General features: G+C 51.6%; 12 protein-coding genes and 1 non-coding gene across 13 annotated transcripts; 8 read left to right on the plus strand and 5 right to left on the minus strand.

Annotated features, from left to right (window-relative positions):
- The first annotated feature begins 758 nt into the window (after positions 1 to 758).
- LY79DRAFT_29115 (this family protein) lies at positions 759 to 1,299 on the plus strand. Its single transcript, XM_060552209.1, has one exon. It carries the CDS (start codon positions 946 to 948, stop codon positions 1,234 to 1,236), a length of 291 nt encoding a protein of 96 aa, XP_060421191.1. The 5' UTR covers positions 759 to 945; the 3' UTR covers positions 1,237 to 1,299.
- A 1,893-nt stretch (positions 1,300 to 3,192) lies between these two features.
- LY79DRAFT_29270 (uncharacterized protein) lies at positions 3,193 to 4,112 on the plus strand. Its single transcript, XM_060552220.1, has 2 exons — positions 3,193 to 3,294; positions 3,381 to 4,112. The coding sequence occupies exon 2, from the start codon at positions 3,536 to 3,538 to the stop codon at positions 4,031 to 4,033; it is 498 nt and encodes a 165-aa protein (XP_060421192.1). The 5' UTR covers positions 3,193 to 3,294; positions 3,381 to 3,535; the 3' UTR covers positions 4,034 to 4,112.
- Positions 4,113 to 5,589: 1,477 nt separating this feature from the next.
- On the plus strand, positions 5,590 to 7,659 carry LY79DRAFT_504171 (general substrate transporter; the record flags this gene model as incomplete). Its single annotated transcript, XM_060553487.1, has 8 exons — positions 5,590 to 5,765; positions 5,825 to 5,950; positions 6,009 to 6,112; positions 6,164 to 6,276; positions 6,391 to 6,535; positions 6,601 to 6,932; positions 6,990 to 7,394; positions 7,471 to 7,659. The coding sequence occupies 8 exons, from the start codon at positions 5,590 to 5,592 to the stop codon at positions 7,657 to 7,659; spliced, it is 1,590 nt and encodes a 529-aa protein (XP_060421193.1).
- Positions 7,660 to 8,654: 995 nt separating this feature from the next.
- On the minus strand, positions 8,655 to 10,763 carry LY79DRAFT_655050 (uncharacterized protein). The gene is made up of 2 exons (XM_060562660.1): positions 10,087 to 10,763; positions 8,655 to 10,038 (listed from the first exon to the last, which is right to left on the minus strand). The coding sequence occupies exons 1-2, from the start codon at positions 10,499 to 10,501 to the stop codon at positions 8,816 to 8,818; spliced, it is 1,638 nt and encodes a 545-aa protein (XP_060421194.1). The 5' UTR covers positions 10,502 to 10,763; the 3' UTR covers positions 8,655 to 8,815.
- Positions 10,665 to 11,809, minus strand: LY79DRAFT_29346 (uncharacterized protein). Its single transcript, XM_060552225.1, has one exon. It carries the CDS (start codon positions 11,567 to 11,569, stop codon positions 10,829 to 10,831), a length of 741 nt encoding a protein of 246 aa, XP_060421195.1. The 5' UTR covers positions 11,570 to 11,809; the 3' UTR covers positions 10,665 to 10,828.
- LY79DRAFT_534474 (uncharacterized protein) lies at positions 11,589 to 12,284 on the minus strand. The gene is made up of 3 exons (XM_060556430.1): positions 12,096 to 12,284; positions 12,006 to 12,037; positions 11,589 to 11,948 (listed from the first exon to the last, which is right to left on the minus strand). The coding sequence occupies exons 1-3, from the start codon at positions 12,186 to 12,188 to the stop codon at positions 11,822 to 11,824; spliced, it is 252 nt and encodes an 83-aa protein (XP_060421196.1). The 5' UTR covers positions 12,189 to 12,284; the 3' UTR covers positions 11,589 to 11,821.
- A 150-nt stretch (positions 12,285 to 12,434) lies between these two features.
- LY79DRAFT_534476 (fumarylacetoacetate hydrolase) lies at positions 12,435 to 13,961 on the plus strand. The gene is made up of 6 exons (XM_060556431.1): positions 12,435 to 12,677; positions 12,727 to 12,966; positions 13,024 to 13,059; positions 13,111 to 13,455; positions 13,509 to 13,609; positions 13,665 to 13,961. Exons 1-6 carry the CDS (start codon positions 12,663 to 12,665, stop codon positions 13,795 to 13,797), a joined length of 870 nt encoding a protein of 289 aa, XP_060421197.1. The 5' UTR covers positions 12,435 to 12,662; the 3' UTR covers positions 13,798 to 13,961.
- A 369-nt stretch (positions 13,962 to 14,330) lies between these two features.
- Positions 14,331 to 14,413, minus strand: LY79DRAFT_t8. The gene has a single exon. It is a non-coding gene; the product is annotated as a tRNA-Gly (tRNA).
- Positions 14,414 to 15,176: 763 nt separating this feature from the next.
- LY79DRAFT_29398 (IBR domain-containing protein) lies at positions 15,177 to 17,852 on the plus strand. Its single transcript, XM_060552226.1, has 2 exons — positions 15,177 to 16,102; positions 16,152 to 17,852. Exons 1-2 carry the CDS (start codon positions 15,411 to 15,413, stop codon positions 17,620 to 17,622), a joined length of 2,163 nt encoding a protein of 720 aa, XP_060421198.1. The 5' UTR covers positions 15,177 to 15,410; the 3' UTR covers positions 17,623 to 17,852.
- Positions 17,853 to 18,698: 846 nt separating this feature from the next.
- Positions 18,699 to 19,049, plus strand: LY79DRAFT_501107 (uncharacterized protein; the record flags this gene model as incomplete). Its single annotated transcript, XM_060553366.1, has 1 exon — positions 18,699 to 19,049. A coding segment is annotated over one exon (351 nt), but the record flags the coding sequence as incomplete, so codon positions are not given.
- A 1,073-nt stretch (positions 19,050 to 20,122) lies between these two features.
- LY79DRAFT_504155 (DNA repair metallo-beta-lactamase) lies at positions 20,123 to 22,762 on the plus strand (the record flags this gene model as incomplete). Its single annotated transcript, XM_060553485.1, has 2 exons — positions 20,123 to 20,656; positions 20,726 to 22,762. The coding sequence occupies 2 exons, from the start codon at positions 20,123 to 20,125 to the stop codon at positions 22,760 to 22,762; spliced, it is 2,571 nt and encodes an 856-aa protein (XP_060421200.1).
- Positions 22,763 to 23,068: 306 nt separating this feature from the next.
- On the minus strand, positions 23,069 to 23,652 carry LY79DRAFT_664934 (U6 snRNA-associated Sm-like protein LSm2; the record flags this gene model as incomplete). The annotated part of the gene is made up of 4 exons (XM_060562987.1): positions 23,069 to 23,100; positions 23,157 to 23,259; positions 23,382 to 23,529; positions 23,639 to 23,652. 4 exons carry the CDS (start codon positions 23,650 to 23,652, stop codon positions 23,069 to 23,071), a joined length of 297 nt encoding a protein of 98 aa, XP_060421201.1.
- Positions 23,653 to 24,042: 390 nt separating this feature from the next.
- On the plus strand, positions 24,043 to 25,380 carry LY79DRAFT_664935 (8-oxoguanine DNA-glycosylase; the record flags this gene model as incomplete). The annotated part of the gene is made up of 3 exons (XM_060562988.1): positions 24,043 to 24,161; positions 24,218 to 24,554; positions 24,616 to 25,380. The coding sequence occupies 3 exons, from the start codon at positions 24,043 to 24,045 to the stop codon at positions 25,378 to 25,380; spliced, it is 1,221 nt and encodes a 406-aa protein (XP_060421202.1).
- Positions 25,381 to 25,482: the final 102 nt, after the last annotated feature.

Below are 25,482 nucleotides of genomic sequence, written 5' to 3' on the forward strand. Positions count from 1 at the left end.
GACATTACGAGGAGCGGATATCGGTTCTGAGGATGGGACAGGAACATTGCGAGGGCTTCGTCACCCGAGCCCACGGCTTTCGTGCTTAGAGGAGTCAAAAAACGGATTCTGCATTGCGAATACAGCAAGGTTCTCCCACCAGCCGCGAGGCAACTTCTGCACGAACGAAACCTCGTGTATCTGTTTGTGATGCGATGCGATGCTGGACGGCGATGGAACGGCGTCTTAGGAGAGCTTATCATCATCAATGGACAGCCTGGAAAAATTTATCAAAATCTTCTGCACCAACTGCTCAATTTCTCCAAGTGCCCCGCGATTTGCCCATACTTGACTAACACGACAGATTTTGTTGTAGGCCAATAATTTCCTCCGAAGACGCAGACCACTTTCTGAAACGTTTTATTTAAAAAAAGTTTTTAAGAAAAAAAAAAAAGGTAAAGAAGAGAAGACTAAAAACCTCGAGTAGCATACCGCGACGATGACTCTCCAATTGCTGCCTTGGTAGCGACCTGCCCCGCCAGCCGCGAACATAGTTAAGGAGGGAAACCGGCAGAATATCGCGTTGTTGCATCACGTGACCATGGGTCTTTCTACTGAACAGAAGAAAAAAAAAATCTTCCGATGCGGGCTCCACCTTAGCTTCTTTGTAGCTATAAACTTTCCCTCAATCCCCATCCACAAGACTTCTTCTCCTTTCACACTCCTCAACCCATCGAAAGGGTTCGGCACGAATCGGTAAGATGATTGATTTTCCTTTGTTCTCTCCAAGTTGGGATGATGTATCCAAATTAGCATGTATTACCTGAACATTCTTTGATGTATCCAAATTATCACCAAGATCTCTGACACCAACATTATCGACCACATTTCGTGTGTTTCGTTGAGGTTTATGGCATTAGCTTACGATTTAAAGTCTATAGATCTCCTCAATACCTCAGCTCAACAATGACTGCGGTTTCAAGACCACCCAAGGATCACTTTAATGTGTTGTTCTTTGCCAGCGCCGGCTCTTTCACGTCCAAACAGCAACAGGCCTTCCCGGCCCCAATGTCTATCAAGAAGCTTTTCGACGCACTCGAAGAGAGCTACAGTGGTATCAAAGAGAGGATATTGGAGTCCTGCTTGGTAACAGTCAACCTTGAATACGTAGATATCCCGGGCCCTGACGATGGTGATGGCCTGGAGATCCGGGCAGGTGATGAGGTAGCCATCATCCCTCCCGTCAGCTCTGGCTGAGAGTCGGTCGCACTTCAGCGTGGTAGTTGATAGCAAGCACTTGGTGAAGACTTGGATCCAGTCCATCTACGGTTCAAATCTCCCAAGCTGCTGAGGGTACAGTAGATCGGCTCGCCGGTCACCATCCTCATTGTGTCCCTTCGTTTCGCGCATTGTGATGTCCGAGTAGCGGATCTTGTTCCCCATCCTGGGTCCCTTGATCCTTCTTCCAGATGAAAACGCGTCTCCAGTCGTACTTCCAAAGTCTCCACCAATCCGGATCTTGCTGGCTACGCCGTCTGCACCAGCGGACTCCGAAGGTGAGTGAGATTGCCAGTAAGATGACCATCAGCGTGGAAACGATGGAAATAATGGATGTCAGGCTTGTGATGGTCGAGACCTGGCAACCCAAGGGCCTGGTACGAATTTCCCAGCGTTCCGCCCAGTGCGGACAGATGTCATCGTCGTATGCGGGCGCCAGCAACGGTATCGCGTACGCGTTTGGAACACATGCGGATGTCTGTCGGCCATCAAAAGTCAGCAACCGCTCCGTCCAAATTCCGAACGCCGCAAACCAACCATGGGGCACCAGCTACACTGGTACTCCGCCAGGCATACTCTGCAGTCCTGGTGTTTCCAGCACCGGAATAGATGCTCGTCAGACGATTTCCTGGCCGTGAAGTTCTGCCTCAACTGCCATGTCTCCTCGGCGCCGGGCGCTTCCATTGGCCTGTCTGCACACATTACTGTCTGATTATGATAGGCGGACACGGCACTGTTGCCGAGACACGCCGGGGTAGTTGAGTTGCAGCTGTGGAAAGTGAAGCTTGTGGGGATGCCAAAAACAGGTCAGCACGCACTTGGACAATGGTTGGGGTAGTTGTGCGGGGGAAGGAAGCTGGTCGCAAGTACCTAGATAGGGTCTGTGCGTGGAGAACCGGAACTCCAAACCTCCAAATCCGCTTCCATCAACCCATCGCCGTATGTCCAACCGCCTCCTCGTCGATGGAAACTCCTGCCTGCGGGCGTGATGTAACAGCTGATAGCCTCACATTAAGCTACGGTCTTCGCTCTCGGCATTGCCAAACCTACCCCCGGGCAAAGGAACAGGAAAACTGGCTGTGGGTTAATCACTATGTATGTATAGGGGGTTGCTCCCTAAGACCAGTACGGGAACATCGATGCCTTGGAAGGTGCGCTCGGTCTTGAGGAAGGCAGCATTCCACCCAAACTAGGCATTTAGACCCGAGTTCACGGATCGACCAGCTCCCATCAATCAGCCACTCGAAGCATGTCAGCAGTATGGATGCAGTGCCCCTGGTCAAGAGAAGCGGCCACAAGTCAATGGCATCTCGACGCTTGCATGGTTCATAGAGTTGGATATATATCATCGTGAACGAAAGACATGCAGAAATCGTTCGTGTGTGCCCTGAGGCCTTCAGATACAGGTGCCATCTAGACGGATGTTTGCATGTTACAGGCGAAAGCTTATGACACCACAACTATCAGTCTCATCAAGATATCCAAGATAGAATGATGTACTTCCTTGAAGTAGTCGGACCAGTCGACGCCACAGGAAGAGGTACAAAGTGTAGATGGCCGTCTCCACAGCAGCGAGGTTGGTGCTGTGGAATAATACAGCCAGTCGTGAGCTTACATTCATGTCGTAACGTGAAAACCCTCAAAGATCAAATATGGATGGCATGGAAATAGCACGGCATCCAACACCCTGATAGGATATTCTACAATCACTGCCGGGTATTGTTTAGCCTGAAATAGGCTAAATGGCAAAATACCCTAGTGCCATGGGTGGCGCCGGACAAGGCTTTGGGGTCCTGGATTCACACCATGTATGTGAGGCAGCGGCGCCATTAGCTTTTTCTGGCCTGGACTGGGGGTTAAAAATCTCTAGCCTACCGAGTCTTTCCAGCCGTCAACTTCGGCCACGGTGCAACTCTCATCGTTGGTATGGAGCACTGCAAACAAGGGGCCGGCGTCGATTGTGGTGGAGACGATATGCTGTCCCACTGCTGGCCTTCGGGGGTTGGGGGAGGAGCCGTTGCTCAAAAATCAAAAGTCGTACGATTGTTTGCTGCCGTCTGTCGTTCCTTTGCCTGTGCGTCAATAATCACGTGGAAACTTCCAAACTAACAATAGTCTTCTAGTTGGATAGCTCTTTAAGGTTCCTGGGCATCGACGCTACTTGAGTGTTTGGCTCAAGTCACACCGGACGGGCGGCGACGCAAAGATCAAAGTCGGGTTGATCTGCGTCTTCCTGGATAAATAAGAGAATCCGAGGATACCAGTGCGGCAGACCTCCATGTATCCACGAATCCACACGCCGTACCCACCGTACCGTACTCTATCGTGGGATTGTGGGCCAGCATTACTTCGTACTGAGCCGACCAGCAACCGGTGGAGCTCGGACAAGCAAGCGGCAAGATTCGGCTGCCGCTTCCAGCTATCACAATCGTCCGAATGCGATGCTTCTCAACTCAGCGAATCAGAACAACCGTCAAGATATGCTGTCAAATCGGTGTACATATGGCAAGCAGCCTTGCGCGAACATCGTCGCTTGAAGCACGAGCCTGACAACGCATACATAGTCTTGTTCAGCTTGAGTACGGCATGCCCTCTTCTCGTGCCCCAGAAAGTATGGGTCACGGGGGAAGTCTACACCAAGGGAGCTTCCGAGCAAGGGGCTTTCCCTACACTGTCGCATCAATGGGGCGGAGATATCTTCACTTTCGGCCTGACCGGTCTGCCGCCTGTCAAGAGCTTGACGCTAAGAAATTTGGCGCCTGGAAACGAGTGCTGAAGTATTGCAGGATTTTAGCTCTTCGCGCACCAGCAAGGTTTGGTTGCTTCTTTTCTCTTTTTCTTTCTTTTTTTTTTTTTCCTTACACGGCCGGCAAGACTCTTTCTGTTGTTATGGAGCATGGGTATTCCAATGCAGATGCAGGGCGTGTTTATTGTTTAACTCTCCCGCTGGTCACTTCTTGGTAGTTCGTCGTATCGTATTGGTCCAGAAGGCGTGGGATACGTGGGATACGAAAAGAGGAATACCAAGCAAAAGAGCCCAGTCCCGGATGCGATATACCGGCCCTGTTTTGAAGTCGCCCTTTTCGTCTCAGGCACTGCAATCATTCGGTTTAATTGTTGACGAGTCGCATACCCGCAGCCGCTCAGCCAGTCAAACCCAAACTCGTCCACTTTTACGGTTCTCGTTCTACCCGTCCACAGTTTGCCGGGGTATCCTAGGGTGGGCATCTCTGGGGTAAAAAGCCGGCAAAAGCTATCCGCAAAGCCTTTCGGCCGCTTCTTCGGCCGCTAACGCTGACGGCAGAGTTGCCGAGAGGCTCGTATGCGTTCATTCTCCTATGAAGATTCCCCGGTCCAAAAACCGTCGTGTGCCCGGCTTGAGTGCTGTCAGTCAGTTCGACAGCCTTTGGGGAAAACAAAAAGGTTAACGGGCTAGACCAGCTCAGTCTCCACTGAAAAGACACTTCCCTGTCAACCCCCCCACTTGGTTCAATCTCCACGGGACGAGCCCCAGGGGCAGGGGGGAACGGACGTCAAGCGAGTGGAATACCACATAGTAGTATTATCTCCTCTCATCTACCTAATCATGTCCTTGCTATTAGTGGAATCCAGTGTCCACACAAAGCTTCCGGCAAAATGCAATCTCCAAAGTTTGGGGAAATGGACGTGGCCTCGCGTTCACCTGTTCGGACGGTGCCAAATATCTTGCAGCAGAGATTAGCACTACCATAATACCTAAAGGCTCGGTGTTGACAACTATGTAAGGCTTGTTAGAGCAGTTGGCGATGAAGCTTTGCCTTGAAACGTGCACTCATTCGACTTTTGCCGGTTGAAAGTAGCAGTCCCCTGCCACGCACGTCACACGCCCCATGGTATGGTATCTAGGCTGCAGTCTACCTGTGCTGGACGATGTCCTCACTGTTGTTTGATACGACAGTTGACTGGGGCCAATTGGCCTCCGACCAGGACCTCGTACAAAGGATCCCAACGAAGTGGTTCCCGCCTGATATCCCCGCACCCGGGAGAGAGACTATCTCGAGTACCGTATCCTCCCGGTTCGACACTTCGTCCGAAAGCTCGCACTGTAACTGTCTAGAGTCTTGTTTCGCTTGGAGTACTCCTCTTACGATCCATGGCTCCATATATTAGGCCTAGATACCCGCGTCGTAGGATAAGCTCACCTCCTTGTCCCGTCTTTCTCCAGTCATTCTCCGATCCAACATACAGAAACTGCCTTGGCTCCTGCTTCCCTCGCCAGCAGAAGCGAATCACTAACATCACGCACCGCATACACGCACATACGATCGTTAACGTCGTTGAGCCGTTGTCGATATGGGTTTCTTGAAGGGCCTGTCGCAGAAGAAGCCCAAGAGCGAGGCTGTCACCCAAGCTCAGGAAGAGGCTCCCGACTTTGAGAAGGTCGACTGGATGAAGGACCCCGGTCTGCGAAAACTCTACTTTTACGCAATCGTTCTTTGTATTGCCTCCGCAACCACCGGTTACGATGGGTATGACGCGGATATGAATGGTGCGAAATCGATGGCTCGCTAACCTCGTTTGTCAACAGCTCGTTCTTCAACTCCGTCCAGAACTTCAACTCGTGGGAGGAATTCTTCGACCATCCCAAGGGAGGTCAGCTCGGTCTCCTCGGTGCCTTCTACCAGATTGGCAGTTTAATCTCTATTCCCATAGTGTGAGTTATACCTGACAGAAAACAAGTGCGTAGACCTGTATGCTGACCGTGCATGTAGTCCTTGGGTGGCAGACAGCTTTGGCAGAAGGATTCCTATTATCATTGGCTGCGTAATCATGGTCGCTGGCGCCATCCTGCAGGGCGCCTGCCAGAACTTGGGTAGTATGTTTCTCTGATTTACGGTTGCCTTGTTCCGAGGCTGACATCATGCAGTGTTCATGGGTGGCCGCCTCCTCCTCGGTTTCGGCAACTCTTTTGCCCAAATCGCCTCCCCGATGTTGCTCGCCGAACTGTGCCATCCGCAGCATCGTGCTCGCCTGACGACGGTACGTACCTCACGCGACCTCGTTCCACGACTCTATAACCTCGGATGAAGCTATTCGAGATTTTGTAAGCTCTGATGGGATGGATAGATATGCTGACATTCTTGGGTGCAATAGGTCTACAACTGTCTATATAATGTCGGTGCACTTATCGTCGCTTGGCTCTCTTTCGGAACCGACTTCCTGGGCAACGAGTGGTCGTGGCGTATCCCCGCCATTGGTCAGGCTGTGCCCTCCGTCATCCAGCTCCTTTTCATTTTCTGTGAGTTGTTCGGCCTTTTCGCGTCCGCAGTGGGTCAATCTGTTCAGTTACTGACTGTGTCTCAGGGGTACCCGAGTCCCCTCGTTTCCTCATCGCCAAGGACCGTCACGATGAGGCCCTCCAGATTCTGGGAAAGTACCACGCCAACGGCAACACCGACCACCCCACAGTTCAGTTCGAGTTCCGCGAGATTCGCGAGACCATCAAGCGTGAGATCGCCGCCAAGAACAGCACCAGCTACCTCGACTTCTTCCGCACCCCTGGCAACAAGTACCGCTTCATGATACTCATCTCGCTCGGTCTCTTCTCCCAGTGGTCCGGCAACGCCATTATCTCCAACTACACCAACATCTTGTACACCAATGCCGGCATTGAGAGCTCCACCTCTAGGCTTGGCGTGGGTTTCCCCTTCCACAGTCCGTACCGAAAATGGCATTGCTAACTCATCTCGCAGCTCTCCGCCGGTGGGACCGGACTTTCACTGATCGTCTCCGTGACATTGGCTATGCAAGTCGACCGCTTCGGCCGCCGCCCCATCTTCCTCGCCTCCACGGCCGGTATGCTTATGACCTTCGTCTTCTGGACACTCTCCGACGGTCTTTTCGAAGAGTACGGCTCCCCCGGCTCTAACTACGCCATGATCTTTTTTATCTGGCTGTTCGGCTTCTTCTACTCCTTCGCCTGGTCAGGCCTGCTCATCAGTTACTCCATTGAGATCCTGCCCTACAAGCTGCGTGCTAAGGGTCTCATGATCGTCAACCTGACCGTCCAGGCCGCCCTGACCCTCAACAACTACGCCAACCCCTACGCGTTCGAATATTTCAAGGGCCACACCTGGAAACTCTACCTCATTTACACTGTAAGTTGCCCAACCCATTTTCAGTCTCCCAGGACATCGCCCTCCCCGGCGAAAGGCCGACTGACGCCGACCACAGTGCTGGATCTTCCTCGAGCTTACTTTCGTCTACTTCCTCTACATCGAGACAAAGGGCCCCACCCTCGAGGAGCTCGTCAAGGTCATCGACGGCCCCGACGCCGAGGTCGCCGACCTCGATCTTGCCCAGATCGAGCAGGAGGTCAAAATTGGCCACGAGGCCGAGGAGTTGGAGCACAAACGCGGCTGAAGCATACATAAATAGTGCTTCAGCGCAAATGAAATCGCGCATAGAGCTTGATAAACGAGCACAGACGAACATCGAGATATCCCACCATCCGGTTTTGATGCACAGAGAGTCATGCGATATACACCTTTTAATGAATATGATCTACATTATAGACCTGAAACGTCTCAATCTTACCCCACTGGTGAGTGATCTGCTGTGACAACATACAAAACTTTGTTTGTAAGCATCTGAGGGCCCGAATAGGTTCAAAGGTCTTTGTTATGCCATAGCAAGGAAATGCCTGTTGTTTGTTGTCATATTCAGCCGAGTTGGACAGAAAACAAACCGTCGTACGGAGGAGCCTGTCAAAAGTATTGACCCAGAATGCCAAGACCATCCCATGAATATGGACACACTTGAACCCAAATCCAGCCAAGTAGAGAAACTAGATTCATCCCCTTCCTTTCTCAGTCTAGGGCCCTGGCAAGAGTAATATTCTCATTTTAACAACAATAACAATAACAACAACACCACTTTTTTCACCTTGCAACTATCACTATTATGCCTCCTCACGTTGACCCTTCTTTACGGGCAGTTATTCTTGCCCTTCGCAGCCGTGCCGTAGGCAAATAAGCTAACGAGACTGCAGAGATGGTTGGGCTACCTAAGCGTACGGTTGGTAATATTCTCGCCCGCGCGAAAAAGCATGGCTTTGACCCAACTGCGCCTACGTTTACTTTACTCCCTGAGTATATCAACGATGCCCCTCGGACCGGCTGACCCAAGAAGGCTACACAGTCTGTAGCAGACCTTGTTGTCTAAAAGTTTTGCTGCGATTATTACAGCAGGGAAAAGACGTGTGCTGACATTACTAGCAAGCTGCAAAGGGAGCTTAATATAGATATCTCAGCCTCAACAGTCTACCGTATCTTGACAACAGCAACGAGTATGAGGAGGGCTAGCAGGCTGGCAGATACCGGTTGGAGGTCAAATATAGCGAATAAAAGTCATTAAAAGCCTCAAATCAATCAAATAACTGGCTAACTTTAGCGCTATTGGGGGTATGAATGTTGTAGGGTTCCTCTACCCCATGCCAACGACGCCGCATCTATTACTATTGAACAAAGCCATTTCTGTTTTCTTAATCCATTAACCCTTCTTTTCCGCCGGACCATAGTCACTGCGCTCTCGACTCTCTGGCAGCTTTGGACTGCTGAATCTGCGCCTTAAGTTTCCTCGAGTCAGCTCGTCTTTTCCTTGCACGTTCTCTGACCGGATCTGGCTCATGCTCGTCACCAAGAGTCTCGAATGCCTTCAGGTCCGCCAAGAATCGACGAATGCGGACACCCGTTTTCAGTCGGATCCAAGCGTCTACCTCCTCATCACAAGCAGCGGATATTGCAATGTTGAGACCTCGCAATACATCCCTGTCGTCAATGCCACAATCATCTTGCTCTTTGGAAACAGGCCCATTACCATCTCTGAACGTCTTGCAGGTCGGTTGTACCTTGGGCGGCGGAATGGATTCTTTGCTACTAGGAAGTGGAATTCGATCGTTATTCTTTTCCTCTCGAGCAGCAGTAGTCTGAGGCTGTTCTGTCAAAATCTGCTTCAGGATTGTTTCGCTCTCAGGCAGCTTGGATTCTCTTCTTTTCGTCTCTTGAGAGGCAGCATCCATCGCAAGCTCAAGAGATGAAGAGGTACTCAAGGTCAGTTTCCACGTAGACGGGAGATCTGCGTTTGATGAGACCGTCCCCTGGCTCGCCACCGCGGATTGTTTTTCATAATCTGCCTCGGGGATTTTGGGAGGCCCTTGTAGGCTTCGAATGATTCTTCTAGGTTGAGAGGTAGGCGGGTGTTCGAGCCCAGTTTTCGTGCCTCGTTGAAGAAGAGCCTTTTCCCTGGCCTTTCGTTCGGGCTGATTGATGGATACCCTAAGGGGTTTCTTCACAGTTCCCTGAGGCTCCTTTGGCTCTGGAGAGGGCCGATGGGCGATCGGCTGTGTCGGAGCCGAGTCATCGTATGGAACAAGTGTAGCAACTGCTGTAGTCGGCTTTTTGGCCACGGTATCTAAGAGCTTACCGTCCGGCGCGACGTTCTCTTGGCCTGTGAATACATCTAGTTGCGACTGTTTTCGAAGGCCTCTGAGACCTGAAGATTCGGTCGGCGGCTCGAGTTGTTGTCTCGATGTTTTAGGACGGGCTTCCGCCCTGGGTGGTATCGGCGGTTTTTTCTGTTCTGGGCTGCGACTTGGTTTCTTGGGTACCTTACTTCCTGGACTCGGAGGCTCTACCTCGTCAACGGGTGGGAGAGTCTCACGCGGTTTCCGATAAGTTGACGGACGCTGCGCAGTGTCGCCATGCCATGTTTTGGCTCGAGCATCTCGAGCATCTTGTTCATCTTCGCGATAGTTAGCAAGAAGACACGCCAACAGTGGATCAAACTTACACCATCCTTTTAGGCCTTCCGTCCTCTGTGGATATACTGGCTGCCATTTTGCCAATATCTTGTTTGGAGTGTCGATAGTTGCGGGCGTTGGAAAAGGAGGCGCTCGACTCGCAGGCATGTCTACTGATTGGTCCCTTGTATTCGGAAAGCAAGGGAGGTTGCAGCAATTGGATCTGTCCTTTTTTGCCGGCACTTCATCGATAAAGGCAAGCTCCCAGGCTTCCGGTTGAGTGAAAGCAGCTTGTGTCCCAGAACTCGAGGAAGTGGTGAAGCCATCCGAAGGGCTCCTTAAGCCATTAAGCTGAAGATGGCCTGGTTCACCTTCGCGTCGAGGTTGCTTAGTGTAACTTTTTGTCAGCGTTGCGAGCTTATCATCTGATACGGCGACCAAGTGTCGTTCCTTTACCGGAAGCATCTTTGGCGGCGATCGTTGCCGCTGCTGTGCAGATGTTACTGCCAGACCGGCGGCCTGGAACTGGTCCTCATATGGAAGAAGTGCCGTCACTGTGTGAAGCGACACCACAGAGTCTGGCGTCGGGGTAGAGACAGGAAGGTTTCCGGCAGCCTCTCTGCGCTCGACATAAAGTTCAAGTTGTCGGGCGAAACGATCCACCTCTCGCCGGCGACTTGAAGTCCGAGAAGGCGGCTGAGGTGCTTCCAAAGATCGGTTTGATATCCTTTTGGATGGCGATGCAAGAAGAGACACCTGACTCTGCTGTGAAAGACTTCGGCGAACAGCCTCCTACAGCTGCGGGTCAGCGACGCCGAATCTTCTCTCGTGGGAAGATACCAATTCGCGGCGGTGGAAAGAGTGGGAAGGCTCCGGTATGGCAATGACAGGGAATTCCCGATGTTTGAATGGACTAGAAGTAGGCGGCGTCTGGCGGCGGCCCTGAGGATGAATGGGCTTGGATCGGACCGGGGACCCTGAAAACCCGACAACGGGCCTGGTGTAAACATTCCGAGACCCTGTCAATCGACTGGGTTCAGCAAAGTCGGGCTGCCGATGGGCCAAGGTGCCCTGTGGATTGGGCGAACCGGAATTGGCCTCTCCGGAGTCTTTCATTGCAACGTACCACACAGGGGGTGTTCTTTGGATTGATTGTCTGTTTGGCTGTCGAGAATTCGGTATTAGGGGCTGAAGAGCATCCGATGCCACCAGCTTGCGAAGCCTTTCCACCTCCCGTTCTTGGGCTATGGAAGTCGTAAGAGAGATTGGAAAGGGTGCGTTCGCCCTCCTGGCAGAGACAGCTGTTGTCTGAGAACGGGAAATCTTGCCCGAAGGAAGCCTTGCTTTACTAACTTGCTTCGCGTAGACAGCCTTGCTTTGCTGACGACGGAGACTCTCCACAGACGGACTTATTGGGTTGCGGAAGACGTCCTCGGCTGCTTTGTGGGCCAGGTGCGGTGCGGGATCAGGAATGGGTGGTGAACAAGACGAAATACAATTACAGTCTCGGAAGACTCTGTCGCAATCAAGCATTGTCCATGCTCGATAGGCTGGGAAATATCAAAGCTGGATCCAAAGAAGAATTTGTGATGGTATCATGTGGTCTAGTTAGGTAGGTAACAAAACGTAGCATAGGAGAGACATGTGGTGATACAGAGGGGAAGTGTCGACTGCTATCGCCTGCGCCTGGGTTGTATGGCCGGCTCGGTTTCCTATCCGAAGACGCGGTTTCCCAGAAGTGCGTGAGGATGGAACCAACGTCAGAGCAATCAAGTTGCGGTTTCCTCATCGACTAACATCCTTGATGCTGGGCGAAGAGTACGTCTCGAGCTGACGACGACCCTTCCGGAGCAAGTGCTCTACGACAGAAAAGTCGCGCTTGTCGACGGTGATGTACCTGTCAAACTCGGTCCTGATCATGGGTCAGTATGCCTTTCTGTATATAAATCCAAGTCATGCACAAGCTTGCCTGGCAAAGGTTTGAAAGTGAGGTTGCGCATTCTACACTACTGTTAGCTCTCACGTGCGGGTTGCTACCAAATTGAGACATCTCTCTCACCTCTGGCTTCTTGCGGATTTCCCGAAGGCATTGTCTGTATAAAGACAAAACCTCCCGTTGGAGGCCAGAAAGTCCGCGTCTTGCTACAGCCATTTTCAGCGTCAACTCGGCAGGGATGCAGCGGAAGGTGGGGGGGTCTTTTGATAGTTCATCAAAGAAATCGTATCTGAGAAAGCTCGGGTCGTTGATGTCAGTCTCGGGAAAGAGCTCCGTTTCTCAGGCCGTGGAAAAGTGGGTCATATTATTCATTGGTTAATCAGATGACTCAGCGATCAGGGTGCCATGTTGCGGATACATTAGCCGTGAACTGCTGCCGATAGTTTTAGTGATGCGCCATGCTCTCATGCGGTCCGGGTTTAGCACCTAATAGGCCGCGGGCCCCTAGGTATCCATACCTAGGTAGGTAGGAAGATGTGGGGTTTCAACAGCGTCTGCCGCGTGCTTCCTGATATTCACCTCATTCCATCACAACAATCTCCCATCGACTGTAGAACATTGATTGTGCTTCTTGTATTGCCTGCATTTTTTTTAACTCAAAATTGAGTTGTGGTACCTCTAACCGTGGAGATGGCTTCATTCTCGGTGGGTTGGCCATGTTTCTAGTTGCCCCCCCTACTGACGCCATTGCTAGAGACTCGTCCGCTTCCTCGCCCGAGACGGCAAGACATACTATGGCGATGCTATCCTCCCCAGCGGCGTCACTGATATATCAAAGGCGAGACAAGCTCGTATTGTGACGGGTGACATCTTTGGGAGACACGATGTCACAGAAAACGTCGCCGACATTCGGCTGTTACTGTCCCCCTTGGCTCCCGAACATGTCAAGACTGTGCGATGTCTGGGTCTCAACTATGCGAACCACGCAAAGGAGGTTAGCTCGCGCCTTATAGAAATTCATATCTTCAGGTTGATTGCTAACCGCTTGCAGTCGAATATGGCCATTCCCAAGTTTCCCGTTCTCTTCGTAGGTCCTTATCGTCCCGTGTGGCGCGCTCCGGCAGACTGATGTAGCCAGTACAAACCGGCAACCTCCCTCGCCGGACCAAGTGACCCCATTCCCGTGCATCCGGTCGCACAGACCGGCAGCACCTTGGACTACGAGTGCGAGCTGGTCGTCGTCATCGGCAAGACCGCCGCCAACGTGTCCGAGGATCAGGCCCTCGACTACGTCCTCGGCTACGCCGTTGGTAACGACGTGTCGCACCGCGAGTGGCAGCTCCAGCGTGGCGGGGGTCAATGGTCGCTCGGGAAGGGATTCGACGGCTGGGCACCGTTCGGCCCCGGCATCGTGACCAGCAAGGTCGTTAGAGACCCGCAAAATCTAAAGATCTTTACCAAGGTCAACGGGGAGACCGTTCAGGTGAGCGATGCGCCGCAGGTACGGATTAGGAGAGGATCATTGACGGCTGGTAGAACAACAACACCAAAGATATGATATTCGGCATCAAGAAGATGATCTCTTTTCTGAGCCAGGGTACTACCCTGCTGCCTGGGGACGTCATCTTTACGGGAACGTAAGTGTAACAGTAGAAACTACCGTTTGATGTCATTTGCTGACAGGAGGCACAGCCCTGAGGGTGTAGGCATGGGCCGTACACCTCAACTGTGGCTGAGGGATGGAGACGTTGTCGAAGTAGGTCTTGAGAATGTAGGCTCTTGCATCAACAAGGTGGAGTTCAGCAAGCTGAAGTCAAAAATCTGACGGGCCACCATATCGTGGTCAGCGTTGCTCATTTGACACGCCATAATTGTTATTCTTCTCCATAGCCAACGGCAGACAGGTGGATGCTAAGGATTCAGGAACGCCGCAAATTCACACTGCATTTGAATCACGATTTCTCTCCATCTATCTAATCTCAAGTCATTGGTTCGCTTGTTCGTCGAGCATATGCCGAAATGTTGCCAGTGGACTGACTGATTATTGGGTCCGATGAGTCTTGGGCAAACCGGCCGCACATCCAGCAAGGCATTCTCGCATATCGCACAAAGAAATCGACTTGGGCTCTCCTGAACTGCTTCAGGCATATATCGTTCCATGAGGGTAGGCATTGGTGGTCTGGTCGCGATTTTAACCAACGGAAACATCCAGTAAGAAGTGGGGTTCGCCGGAAACCGAGTTTTTGTTCCATTTTATTCCAACAGAAACAAACAAGCCTCGACCTAACTGGTGAGGGAGGAAACCAACTGAAAAAAAAGGTCAGATATTATGTATGTCGCTCCTGAGCAAAAGGAAATTGCAATCATCGGGACTCGAACCCGAGTCCCCAGCTTTCTAATCAAATGGAAGGCTGGGATGATAACCCCTACACTATGATTGCGTATCTTTATGGCGTGTGTTACTATTGGTCGAGACTTGAACATATATGTAGAATCGTTTAGCAGGGACACGAAAACAGCGCACTTTGGCTGCAGTCCGGTGGGGTAAAATCGTGTCTCTCCAGCCCAAAGGAGTCGAATCGATCTGGCAACGCGGCGACGTGGAAAGTCATAATTAAAAAAAAGACATGAAGACAATGTTTTCTTAATGGGGTTGTCGGCGGTGTCCCGACGTCTACGCTCCCATTTAGTTGGTTGCAAACGTTAGTCATGTATTAAACTAGCAATTGTACGGCACGGCAAAGGCTGTACAACCTTCGCATCAAAGAGCCGTCAGTGAACAAACCCAACGGTGCTCTTTTGGAACGCCCAGCTGTGGCTAAATGTGACCCACCAGTTCCTTCGGTGGGCAACTGCAGAAGTTGGTAAGCCTGCACTGCCCGCGCGCTAATGCCGAAACCGCCCCGAAGACCACTGCTACTTCCAACTTATAGCAAGACATACCCGCACCACCAACCAAGACCTGGCTAGCTGGTGTCTCGTGCGTGGTGCAGTCTGCCTCGGATGTCGATTCAAACCAGTGATTCGCTGGTACGACGCACCAAACGTGCGCTAATGCCTCTTCGGGATCTCCCAATGCTGCTGTTGAAATGCACCTCTATAGGCCAGCCAGGGCAGACTCTGTCCTGAGGGGAGGTCAGACTGCCTCGTCAAATGTCATGAGGCTGAGAAGAGTCACCAGTTTTCCGGACTCCTTGGCCTGGGCGACCCGCTCGTTCCATGCAACAAGTTTCGAGTACCTGGCTGGTGGAAAGTCTATATTTCGCTCTCCCCGGCTTGCTGTAGGGCGTCAGGGTAGATGGCCTCATCTTCATAAGGTCGTCGCGGCTGGTGGCTAATATTACTTCACCCTCTGGTACGACGCGCATCATCCTTTCTCCCCCCCTCCTCTCTCTCTTTCTCTTTCACAGGTCTAGCACTACTACAACTGTCGCCGGAATGGAAGCTGCATCGTCTGTGCCCTCCCGCCTGGAAGATTACGTAGGGTTCTACGGCGACCCCTTTGTGATTCCTTATGGCTTTGAGAACGAGACCAAACTCTTAGAGGTCAATAAGGAACACAAAGGGAAATCTCCCACTGACGAACGCAAGCCTGAAATGGCGACGGCCGAGGCGGGGGGTGATCTTGACTGGTCAAGGTATAGCCCGCCAGTCGCTCTCAAAACGACTCCCGATATCAAGGACGCTGTGCTCCTTAAAGTCTTGCAGACCTCTATCGATAACATACAAGCAAAAGCCGTAAAAGAAGAGCAAGCACGGCAGCTGGAAGAAGAAGCAAGCATAGCTTCAGGGGCCAGCAGCAAGGGAGCCGAACCGTATCTTCCTATCATCATCACAACCGAAGATGATGGATCTTCAGATATTCAATCAAACGAGAATCAGGGGAAAATTCAACTATTTCCGGAACTCGTAGGTAATCGCGGCAGCTCACCGGTCAATGGGTTTATTGTCTTTCCATTCCAACCAAAGAAGAAAGGCCGGTTTGCCTTGACCCGAGTCCTACAAAAGATCAGCGAAAAGGAGGGGAAAAGGAGATCGTTCAGATTCGGTTCCAATCGGAATAAGACGAGCATAGAAGGGCCGTCAGATACCAACTCCACGAGCACCACCTCTAGGAAGACAGCAACTGTGTAAGTCGTTCGTGCTTAGTAGTTTCCTAATACTAACAGGAAGCTCTAGCGAGTGCGTATCCTGCCTCGACGACTTTGATAAGAAGGATATGGTCAAAGTCACCTGTCACAGTTACTGCCGCGACTGTTTCGAGAGACTCATTGCGACAGCGGTCCAGAATGAGCAGCAGTGGCCCCCCAAGTGCTGTCTCAACCAGATCCCTTTCCGTACTATTCTGCGTTACGTCACCAAGGACCTGGGTAAGACCTACAAAGATCGTGCCGCCGAGTGGAAGCTCCCCGTCAGCGAGCGTATCTACTGCAACCAGCCAGACTGCAGTCTCTGGATCAGACCTGACCACGTGAACCAGGGCCTCAGCATAGGGCGCTGCGCGAACGCACACTGGACTTGTACCATCTGCCGCGGCCCGCAGCATGATAACTCCGATTGCCCTCAAGACCGCGATTTGGCACTGACCAATGCCCTTGCCGAGGACGAGGGCTGGCAGCACTGCTTAAAGTGCCAGGCACTGGTCGAACACCTGGAGGCGTGTCAGCACATGACTTGTCGGTGCGGATATCAATTCTGCTACGTCTGCAACCAGAGATGGAGAACATGCACCTGCACGATGGACCAGCTGAATGCTGTCAAGGCTGGGGCTGCAACGAGGCGGGAGGAGAGACTTCGAAGGAAAGAAGAGGCCGAGTCCGAGCTTCGAGACGCTTTACGGCAGATTGAGGAATTTGAGCGTGAAGAAGCGCTAAAGGCTGAGCTGTTGAGGCAGGAGACGGAGAGACAGGAAGAGGAGCGCCGGCAGCGCGAGATAGAAGAGCGTGTCCGCTTTGAAAGCCTCCGACGTCACGGAATCGAGGTCAAGTACCAGGACCTTCGGGCAATGCTCGATCAGATTCATGACCTGCAAGAAGTCCTTGTACGATACCAACACGACAAAGAAAAGGAGATTGCGTCTCAAGAAGCGTTTACTTCTACAGCCGAACTCGAGGCAAGGCAACAAGCAGAGCATCTTGAGCTCGCCGAAACGGCCTCGCGGAAACTGGCCGCCAAGGAAAAGGCCCTCGCAACCGAGTACAGCCTCCGCGTATTAGAGGAGAAGAGGACAGAAGACGCCTACCTGGAGCTCTTAGAAGACTTCTTTGCCAACAAGCCGAAGAGCGAAGCACGTGTCGAGGAGCTCATGCAGAATTTCCTTAAGAAGATGGATAAGGGGTGGCGGGCGTGGGGAAGGTGGAAGACCGACGAGACTGCACGATATAAGATGAAGGTAGACGAGGAGCGGGCCATTCGCGAGGAGGTCATGTACAGCGTGAAGATTCGACATGGAGAACGCGTAGAGAGCGAGCGGAGGGAGCTTGAGAAGAGACAGGTGGCTGAGTTGCGGTGGTTCACGCTTGTTGTTGCGGAGAGGTCGAGGCTGTTGGCCCAGATGGAGACTGTGGAGATAGAGGATGGAATCGATAGCTTCAGTACAAATGGAAGCGAGAGAGAGGTGATGGATGAAGTTGTTGCCGGCCCTAGTTGACGATGGGCTGGCGGCCTGGTCTATCTGGTCTTGGCCGTCATTGCCATGGTTGCCAGATCCTGGCTGGAGGGCTCGGTTTAGTTGCACTCTATGGGTATGATCAAGCGCAAGCCGTTTCCAACCATAATTGCATGAATATTCCTGTTCATTTAGGGTAGCTGCTATGCGGATGATGGTGAACCCTTCTTAATATCTCTGACTAAGTACACGAGTCTTTTCCTCTCTTGGGGCCTTTAAAACATCAACTGCGGGCAAGAAGCTCTTATTGTACCAGCTCAGACTTGATTTAAATTTTCGGTAGTCGTTTACTGGTGTGCACGAATCCTGTTACTGGTGCAAGAATAACTATCTGAAGGCCAGAAACATCCCCAAAATAAGATCTTGACACATACTGGTGGAAACGCGCTACAATACAGATGGAACCCCAGTCCTATGGATGATGGCCTTCTTCCAGTGGTGACGATAACCCCACGTTCTTACAGTACCGTCGACCTGAAAGGAGCATCACAACAGAATATAGGCCAAAGAGTTTGACTTACTTCGTCGCATTTCAAGGCTCTTAGCAGAGAAGATAACAGACGCATTGTCCTGCGGGCTCTTCGTATGAATTGCAAGCTGCTGGCGCTTTCTTTAGAATTCAACAGCACTTGCATCGAGTTGAAACCCAAAGCATCAAGGCAGGGACGAGCACGACAAGGTGGTTTTGACATACGCAACGTCGACAACCATGTGTTACTTTCATCTTCCTGCCTGTTCTAGCTTGCCTCCCTCGTCTTTCATCACTCACGCCTCTGGGACATACTCAAGGTGCTCACACAGAACCGTCTCTATACCCCATCTTTCCACCTTCTACCGCATACCCCTTATCATTACCGTCCCCAGGAGTACTCAAATAAAAACCGTCTGACAAGTTTCGGTTTTTTTTTTCTGAGGTGAAAACATCAAATTTCATTTTATCAACCTGCGTTGAGTGCAAAAAAAAAAAAAAAACCCCCGACGTCTGCGATTATTCGAAAAACACAATGAAGATGACTGATGAGAATCATATCGTTGGCAGTCATGTTCCGGCAGGACGCGCTCGTTGGATTGACCAAAAGAAGGCCCGAGATTTCAGATTCATGCTAGATGTGTGCTGTTGGTTGGACCTCGCTCTCATATTCATTATTCTTCAGATCGCTTTCTTCGTCGCCTTCGCGCTCATGCCACCACCAGAAGGCCATGCCCTCGAGGATTGGCTCAGTCTCATTCGCGGATTGCGCACCACGGCTATCTTATTCTACGAACTACCTTTCATATTTCGAAAGACTCAGTGGATTTCCATTTGTCGCCGACACCGTCTTCCAAGCAATACGACCGAATTCGGATCAATAATGAGCTTGGTTCAACAGCTTATCCTCATCGGAATCATCGAGCCACAGATGATTCAGCTGTGGCACGCTCATCAACTAGAGGAGCCCCTGCTTGGACAGAGTACGGGGATCTTGCTGACAGCGTTTGTCGTCGTCACAGCAATTTTTGCGGTGCGGAAAATGGTTGTACGCTTCGTCTTTCTCATCGATCTTGCCGTTTACCTCAAGTGGAAACAGCAAGAATGAACGCAGGACAACCAAAGAGACACGCCATTATGGCACGACCAAGACAGAAATACCCAGTCATAGAGAAAGCAGGGAGACAGATAGCCCGTGACGAGACAGAGAATGGGCCAAATCATTGAGGCAATTCCCGCAAGTTAATTCGAGAAGGAGGGTTCATTCAGGCCTATAATGAAGCCGATGCCGCCGTCATACCTACCTCGAAAAGCTAAGGCGTCACACCATCGACCACAGGTTTGGGTATTTCATCTGGCACGATACTCCAAACTTTATTTGGCTCGAGTCCTGTGAGCTCGCGCGTTGCGAAAAAAAGACTGGATCTCCTAGCCCAGCTGTCTCAATATGAGCATGCTCTGTATGGAGGTTTTGTTGATTACTGAGAGGTCTGAACCACACAAACACCCTGGCAACATATGGACAGAAAGGCTAATAAACCTGGCAGGCCGTAAGGTTTTTTTTTTAAAAAAGAAAAAAAAAAAAGGGCAAGAAGGATTAGCCGGAAACAGTACAGATTGAGCCCGTTGAACAGGGAATGGTTGTCGAGAGTTGTATTACGAACACCTGCCTTTCAGTTCTTCAATCTCCTGCCAAGCAGCCATAGCGCGTAGGCAATTAAGCGTGACGGTCACGTGCTCGAACACGCGACCTCGCGACGAAGTTTGATCGGACTTGCCAGGGTCCCCGCGCTTTTCGTGTTTCTGAAGGGTAAAAGGGTCCAGATCTGAACGTCATTACCTACTACTTTCTGATTTCCGAACCCCCCTTGCCCACTTTCGCCCCCAACTTGAAAAGCGCGATGCGGGTGTAGCTACCGATCAAATGCAATCCAAACCATCTTTGCCTCCTTTCATTTCTTATTTTGTTCCTCTACTTTTATATGCTTGTCATCGCAACTGCACATCTCAAGGATGGGGCCATCATCGTCGTCGTCGGCAGCACGGAAGCGAACCAATACTCCAAAGAAACCCTTGACTAAGCCTCCACCTTCGAAGAAACCCGCCAGACCGAATGCTAGCATTTTGAATTTTTTCCAAAAGGCCGAGAAGCCTGAACCTACTCTCTTCTTGGATGGTCACGACAAGCTCGCGATCTGCCAAAACGGAGAAACCGATGAACCGGAGATCTACGATACTGAATCGTGGGAGGAGGAGAGGTTCAACGAGGTCGAGGCCCCACTCAAGAAGAGAAGGCTAAGTCAAGATGAAGAGGAAATGGAAAGAGAATATCTTGTGGAGAAGAAGTCTGAAAGACCTATACAATCCGACCCATTTCCATCATCGTCAGCCTCAGAGGCGAAGCCCGCAAAGAAACAATCGACCAAGCGCAAGGGTCCCTTTCTCGACGATTCCGACAGCGAGGAGGATGTAGTTCCGGCACATAAGACGCCATTTCTAGGCAATATGCGTAATCGACCGCCCATCATACCGCCCGTCCAGTCGGAGGTAAACATAATACCTCCCATTAAGTCAGAAGATGAAGGCTCAATGCTGCCGGTTCTAACGGAGAACGAGGAGGCAATACCCCTTACTAAAGAGACCAGCTGCGCGCCACCGCCACTAAAGGTTGAGAACTCAATCGATGCCGAGTTTGCAAATATTGACGAGTTTGGTGACCCAGACGAATTTCCCGATGACGACGACTTTGGTGGCGAAGAGTACCGCATGATGCAGTATATGGAGGAGCAGGCTCGTTTGGAGGCTGAGGCTGAGAATGGCGACACCGGAGATAGCACTTACGACGACCTCGCCGCTCCTGCGCGACATAGTGACGCCATGGTGGCCAATTGTCCAATATGCGACGGCAGCCTTGCTGGCATTACATCCGACGAGGCAACACGACATGTCAATGCCTGCCTCGATGGCAGCCCAATCCCGCTTCCCCGGCCCAAAGAAAACAAAAAGATTAAAAAACAAGTTATTGCTAGACCACCAATCCTTGACTCTCCCGAAGTTAGCAAACGATTCGCGCGCGCAGCTATTCCTCGAGAAGGCCAGGCCAGCCCCTTCAACCTGAGCGAGGTTGAAAATAAGCCAACCTCGGCTTTCAGCAAGTTGATGTCAAGCCATGCTGAAGACGCGGCATGGTCCGGTGCTGCCGCCGCAGAACATTCGGCACGCGGAAAGCCTGCGTATCAGCGAACCTGTCCGTTCTACAAGATCATGCCTGGGTTCTACATCTGTGTGGATGCCTTTAGGTATGGTGCGGTCAAGGGATGCAATGCATACTTCTTGAGCCACTTTCACAGTGACCATTACATTGGTCTCACTGCGAACTGGACGCATGGCCCTATATACTGCAGCAAGGTTACAGGTGACCTTGTCAAGATGCAGCTGCGCGTTGCTGCCCACTGGGTCCGGCCTCTCGAGTTCGATGAGACAGTTGACGTACCGGGCACCGATGGTGTGACTGTAACTATGATACCCGCAAATCACTGCCCCGGGAGCTCCCTATTCTTATTTGAGAAGACCATGGGAAAGGGGCCGAGTGCAAAGAAACAAAGGGTACTGCACTGTGGCGACTTCAGGGCCTGTCCAGCACAAGTTGCGCATCCTCTTCTGAAGCCCGAAGTGCAAGACTCCATTTCTGGTAAGATTCGGGAGCAAAAGATTGATGTTTGCTATCTGGATACGACTTACCTCAACCCTCGCTACTCATTCCCCCCCCAGAACGATGTCATCAAGGCTTGCGCGGATATGTGCAAATCATTGGCTCCAGATCAATCATCGGAGGACAACACCTGGGACAGAATAAACAGAGAGGCCGGTACGGAAACCGTCAGCAAGTTCTTCACCAAGACGAATGTAGAAGGGGAGGCTTCAAACCCCAAGCCTAAGAATGCCCCCAGAGAGCGCCTTCTTGTCATCTGCGGCACCTACTCGATCGGCAAAGAGCGTATTTGCAAGGCCATCGCGCAGGCTTTGGGCAGCAAAATTTTTGCTTCCAAGTCGAAGATTCGGATCTGCTCGAAACTTGGAGATCCAGAGTTGACATCGCTCATGACAGACAATCCGTACGAAGCTCAAGTTCACATGCAAATGCTAATGGAAATCCGAGCGGAAACTCTGCAGGAGTATCTCAACTCGTACAAACCGCACTTCAGCCGCATTGTCGGTTTCCGCCCCTCTGGCTGGAACTACCGACCACAAGGGGCCAGCAAAGCGGTCACGGCTAGTACACAACCCGGGACTATTCCAACAACACAGATCTTCCAGGGAAAGGCGTGGCGGTCACGGTTCGGAGCAAAGGACTTTGTGGCACAACGTGGCAGCACTAAGGAGGCCATGTGCTTTGGAGTGCCCTACAGTGAGCATAGCAGCTTTCGGGAGCTGGCGATGTTTCTAATGTCATTGCGCATCGAGAGGGTCGTTCCCACAGTCAATGTTGGCAGCGAGGTGTCAAGGAAGAGGATGAAGGGCTGGATCGATAAGTGGCTAGCTGAGAGGAGGAAGGGCGGCCTCCTTCGTCCCCTCGAGGGCGAAGAGAGTGAAGGCACGGGGGTCACGCTTTGGGATGGCAAAGACGGCCGCGGAGGGGGCGTTTGGTGGTGATTTCTTATCACATGGTGGGAAACGTAATGAGTAATGAACAATGAGCAACCCTCGGTAGGGCGTACAAATCCTTTGAACAGTGGGTTTCATAGATTTCTGGCTGGATATCGGATTCTCCCGCCTTTTTCGCATCATCGTCTAGTCAAAGTGACAAAAACGCCCACGAACCCTGTTGAGCTAGCACATCTAGTAGCTAGGCACTGGCCTTCCTTTCCCGACTTTCGTTGACCGGCTTTTGTAGTGCCCCGGTCATGTCATGATTTTATGTCCCCCGCCAACAGCACATCATTCCTAAGAGCCAGTGGCCTATTTCGCCTTTGCGGCCTGGGCAGCAGCCTCTGCGGGATTTTTCAGCGTCACGCTTGCACACACGAGAAAGACCTTGGGGACTTACCTCTCCGCGTCGCGTCCTCCAAGAGGGGCACGTCTACAGAACCGGCGGGAAGGTGGACGTATCGTACGACAGAGCCACGAATGAAGACATTCTTAACAGAACTCTGTCGACATGTTTTCGTTAGTTGAAAAGTTCGTGGGGCCTCTAGCCGAGATGATGGAAGGGAGACACCGGCGGTGGAGGGGCGAGCGCTTCAGGAAGAAGAAGGGTGGCTAGGTGACTGACCAAGTGCGGGTACTTGAGCTCCTCGACAACTGAGATCTCTTCCAGCTTGATATTGAGGTACTGGTCGACGCTCTTGAGGATGCCGCGGATTTGGATGTCGTTCTTGAGCTCGACGGTGACCTCGTGGTCTATGAGCGTCTTGAAGAAACTGGGTTGAGATGTTGACACGTTAGTCTGTGCAGGCCCTGATAAGGACCATGGCGGCTCATAAACCCGAAGGAAGAGTTCGCCGTGCCTAGATGAGTTACAAAACGTACCTGAAGAAAAGCATGGTGGGCAGTTGGGGTGGATGCTGGTCGTAATGAGCCGCTCAGTAACGTCGTGATGCTCTTGAGCTGAGTGCGAAAAGGTGTGGAGCCCAATGTACAGTGCAGAAAGACAGTGTAAACAATATTATCTGGTCACCCATTGATCCCGACAGACTGTGATGTGGCTGAACAAATGTGGCTGGTTAGTCCCGAACTTCAATTTGGGAGGTGGGTGGCGACTGGCCGCTGAGTCGACAGCTCGTTAAAAGGGAAGAACTTACTTGATGAAAGCAGCGGCTTCACCCCCATTGGCAACCGACCAATCTGCAAAGTTGTCTCCCGATGTTATTGATTGGGGATCTCCTCTAGCTTGATTTCTAACTGAGCTTGATAGACTTCACAGTACCTTGAGCATGTCCATAGCCAGAGTGACCGAGTGGCGCAAACTGCCTCTCAGTTTGGCCGAGCTTTGCATCGACACAACCCTGCGATGCGGTCAATCGTTCCGATGGCGCAAAATTAATGACGAATGGTTAGTCGAATGTGTTCACCCACGCATGAAACATACCGTACTAAACGCGGGCTTAGGTGCTGCACATTATACGGTCGGATCGTAGCGCTGAAGCAAGATCCAACTCACCTGCATTACAAGGTCACTTGGCCTGTAAAGCCGACTTACCCGCCTACACCACCAGTCGCCGATGGCGAAGTCAAAGACGACGATACCGAAGATTTGCTGCGGCACTATTTGAGTCTTAAGCTGGATCTCAAATCTTTGTACGAACAATGGTCAGAAGCAGATCCGAACTTTCGCAAGAGGGCCCCTGAATTCGGAGGCGTCCGTATGCTGAGCCAAGATGCATGGGAAGCTCTGATATGCTTCATATGCAGTAGCAATAACAACATTCCAAGGATATCACAGATGGTGAGCCAGCGACATGTTGGCAGCAGGACGCCAAGGTATTTGGATGCTTACTCTGGGATAGGTCCATAAACTCTGCACGCACTACGGACCACTCATTGGCCATATTGGAGATGAGCCGTTCCACGACTTTCCGACGCCAGAAGCTCTGACGGGAAATTCAGTAGAAGCGCATCTCAGAGAGCTCGGCTTCGGCTACCGGGCGAAATACATTGCGCAGACGGCGTCGATCATCGTGAAGGACCGGCCAAAGGGTTGGTTTGAGAGCCTTACAAACCCGGAGAACCCATGCTATAGAAGACTCCAAGGAGGCTCTGAGTTACCCCAGTGCACATATAAAGAGGCGCACGAGCAGCTCCTCCAGTTGGCCGGCGTTGGGCCCAAGGTAGCCGACTGTGTTTGCTTGATGGGTTTGGGCTGGGGCGAAGCCGTGCCGGTGGACACACACGTCTGGCAGATTGCCCAACGGGACTACAAGTTTGGCAAGAGCAAGACCAAAACTTTCAACAAGATTATGTACGATGCCGTTGGTGACCACTTCAGGGAGCTATGGGGTAATTATGCGGGTTGGGCGCACTCTGTGCTGTTCACGGCGGACTTGAAGACGTTTTCTGAGCGGACGGTGAAGAAGGAGGTGGGGGAGGAACAAACGACAATAGTGAAGAAGGAAGTTACTTTTGATGAGGACGCACCGATGCTGGACAAGAAGCGCAAGCTCATGAAGGCGAAGGTGAAGGCGAAGGTGAAGGCCGAGATGTCGGAGAGGATGTCGAAGGGGTCGTCGCCCAAGCGGAGAAGGACTCGGTCGCAGACACAGAAAACAAGGTGACTCATGAAAGATGCCGGGGTTTCGCCTCCGCCTCTTCTTCTTCCTTTTCCTTCTTCTCCTTCTTTCTTCTCTCTCGATCTTCGGGCCGGTAAGATTACTAGA

This window comes from Colletotrichum navitas (assembly GCF_030913465.1).
Source record: "Colletotrichum navitas strain CBS 125086 chromosome Unknown LY79scaffold_1, whole genome shotgun sequence".
In the NCBI taxonomy this organism is placed as follows: domain Eukaryota; kingdom Fungi; phylum Ascomycota; class Sordariomycetes; order Glomerellales; family Glomerellaceae; genus Colletotrichum; species Colletotrichum navitas.

What these genes read in the sequence shown, in the direction of transcription:
- LY79DRAFT_29115 (XM_060552209.1), top strand. Translation starts at nt 946, where the DNA reads ATGACTGCGGTTTCAAGACCACCCAAGGATCACTTTAATGTGTTGTTC.
- LY79DRAFT_29270 (XM_060552220.1), top strand. Translation starts at nt 3,536, where the DNA reads ATGTATCCACGAATCCACACGCCGTACCCACCGTACCGTACTCTATCG.
- LY79DRAFT_655050 (XM_060562660.1), bottom strand. Translation starts at nt 10,501, where the DNA reads ATGCTTCCGGTAAAGGAACGACACTTGGTCGCCGTATCAGATGATAAG. An exon ending in GGAAGGCCTAAAAGGATGGT is followed by an intron (nt 10,039 to 10,086) that starts GTAAGTTTGATC and finishes ACTATCGCGAAG; the next exon opens with ATGAACAAGATGCTCGAGAT.
- LY79DRAFT_29346 (XM_060552225.1), bottom strand. Translation starts at nt 11,569, where the DNA reads ATGCTTGATTGCGACAGAGTCTTCCGAGACTGTAATTGTATTTCGTCT.
- LY79DRAFT_534474 (XM_060556430.1), bottom strand. Translation starts at nt 12,188, where the DNA reads ATGGCTGTAGCAAGACGCGGACTTTCTGGCCTCCAACGGGAGGTTTTG. An exon ending in AAATCCGCAAGAAGCCAGAG is followed by an intron (nt 12,038 to 12,095) that starts GTGAGAGAGATG and finishes ACAGTAGTGTAG; the next exon opens with AATGCGCAACCTCACTTTCA. An exon ending in CACTTTCAAACCTTTGCCAG is followed by an intron (nt 11,949 to 12,005) that starts GCAAGCTTGTGC and finishes ACCCATGATCAG; the next exon opens with GACCGAGTTTGACAGGTACA.
- LY79DRAFT_534476 (XM_060556431.1), top strand. An exon ending in ATGCGAACCACGCAAAGGAG is followed by an intron (nt 12,967 to 13,023) that starts GTTAGCTCGCGC and finishes AACCGCTTGCAG; the next exon opens with TCGAATATGGCCATTCCCAA. An exon ending in GACGTCATCTTTACGGGAAC is followed by an intron (nt 13,610 to 13,664) that starts GTAAGTGTAACA and finishes CAGGAGGCACAG; the next exon opens with CCCTGAGGGTGTAGGCATGG.
- LY79DRAFT_29398 (XM_060552226.1), top strand. Translation starts at nt 15,411, where the DNA reads ATGGAAGCTGCATCGTCTGTGCCCTCCCGCCTGGAAGATTACGTAGGG. An exon ending in TCTAGGAAGACAGCAACTGT is followed by an intron (nt 16,103 to 16,151) that starts GTAAGTCGTTCG and finishes AGGAAGCTCTAG; the next exon opens with CGAGTGCGTATCCTGCCTCG.